This window comes from Arachis ipaensis, chromosome B10 (genome assembly GCF_059453495.1).
Source record: "Arachis ipaensis isolate K30076 ecotype BB chromosome B10, ASM5945349v1, whole genome shotgun sequence".
NCBI lineage: Eukaryota > Viridiplantae > Streptophyta > Magnoliopsida > Fabales > Fabaceae > Arachis > Arachis ipaensis.
In genome coordinates, this window is record NC_142435.1 from 91,832,488 (window position 1) to 91,833,825 (window position 1,338).

The following is a 1,338-nucleotide window of genomic DNA, read 5'->3' on the forward strand; positions in this document are numbered from 1 at the left end:
ATGTTCAGAGAAGAATTTATGATCACTGGCAAGGCCTCTGCTTCCCCAAGAAATACATATTTGAGATGAGGGGGGAGAGGCTTTAACTCTTGTTTTGGCTTCTCCTCTGTCTTGCCTTCAGAGGAGATTTCTACCACTTCCTCTTCTATAAAATCTTGTTCCACTTCTGTTTCCACTTCTTGTTCCTCCTGGTTGTTAGTCTCAAGTAACCCTCTCTCTACTTTTTCCACCATCTCCACTCTCATATGCTTTTCTTTCTCATGGGATATTGCATGGCTTAAAGACATTGATAATCATCTTTTCATCATGCACTCTGAGTGTTATCTCACCTTTCTCTACATCAATTATAGCCCTTGCAGTGGCTAGAAAGGGCCTCCCCAAAATGATTAAGTTGTGTCCTTCTTCCTCTATGTCTAAAATGACAAAGTCTGCAGGAAATATGAATTCTTCTACTTTTACTAACAAATTCTCCACAACTCTATTAGGTATTTTGAGCGATCTGTCAGCCATTTGAAGTGACATTCTAGTTGGCCTGAGTTCCTCTATTGCAAGCTGCTTCATTAATGAGAGAGGCGTCATGTTGATGCTGGCTCCTAGATCACAGAGGGCTTTGTCCAATGGTCTGTTGCCTATAGTGCAAGATATGATGAAGCTTCTTGGATCTTTTAGCTTTGGTGGAAGACCTCTTTGGATGACAGCACTGCATTCCTGGGTCAAGATTACCATTTTTTTCTTATTCCAGCTCCTTTTCTTATTGATGAGCTCTTTGAAGAATTGTGTATATAGAGGCATTTGTTCTAGAGCTTTAGCAAGTGAAATGTTGATCTCCAGTTTCTTAAAAACTTCTAGGAACTTTGGGAACTGTTGGTCTTTAAGCTCTCTGTTGAACCTTTGAGGATATAGAATAGAGGGAGTGTATGGCTTCTCCTCTTTCTTGGAAGCTTGTAGAGGCTCCTCTATACTTTGCTTATCCTCCTTTGAAGATTGTGGCTGTTCCTTTTTTTCCTTGAGTTTCTCTTGGTCTTGCTTGTCTTTTTCCTCTACTTGCTTCTTGCTGCCCATATCATTCTCAACTGGCCTCTTGAAGATTTCTTTTTCATTTACCAAAGTTCTTCCACTCCTTAATTGGATAGCTTTGCATTCTTCCTTGGGGTTAAGAATGGTGTCACTTGGCAGTGCATTGGTTGGTTTTTCAGCCACTGTTTGCTTGCATAATTAGCCAATTTGCTTATCCAGATTTCATAATGATGCTTCATGGTTTTTGCTGGCCAATTGTTGATGCTTGATCATATTTTCCATCATTATCTCCAAGTTGGATATCCCTTGAGATTCTTGGGG

At 40.2% G+C, this 1,338-nt stretch overlaps 1 protein-coding gene across 1 annotated transcript; it reads right to left on the reverse strand.

The window, feature by feature from the left end:
* Positions 1-258: 258 nt before the first annotated feature.
* On the reverse strand, positions 259-1,062 carry LOC107620675 (uncharacterized). Its single transcript, XM_016322804.1, has one exon. The coding sequence runs from the start codon at positions 1,060-1,062 to the stop codon at positions 259-261; it is 804 nt and encodes a 267-aa protein (XP_016178290.1).
* Between the last annotated feature and the right edge of the window lie 276 nt (positions 1,063-1,338).

What these genes read in the sequence shown, in the direction of transcription:
- LOC107620675 (XM_016322804.1), bottom strand. Translation starts at nt 1,062, where the DNA reads ATGGGCAGCAAGAAGCAAGTAGAGGAAAAAGACAAGCAAGACCAAGAG.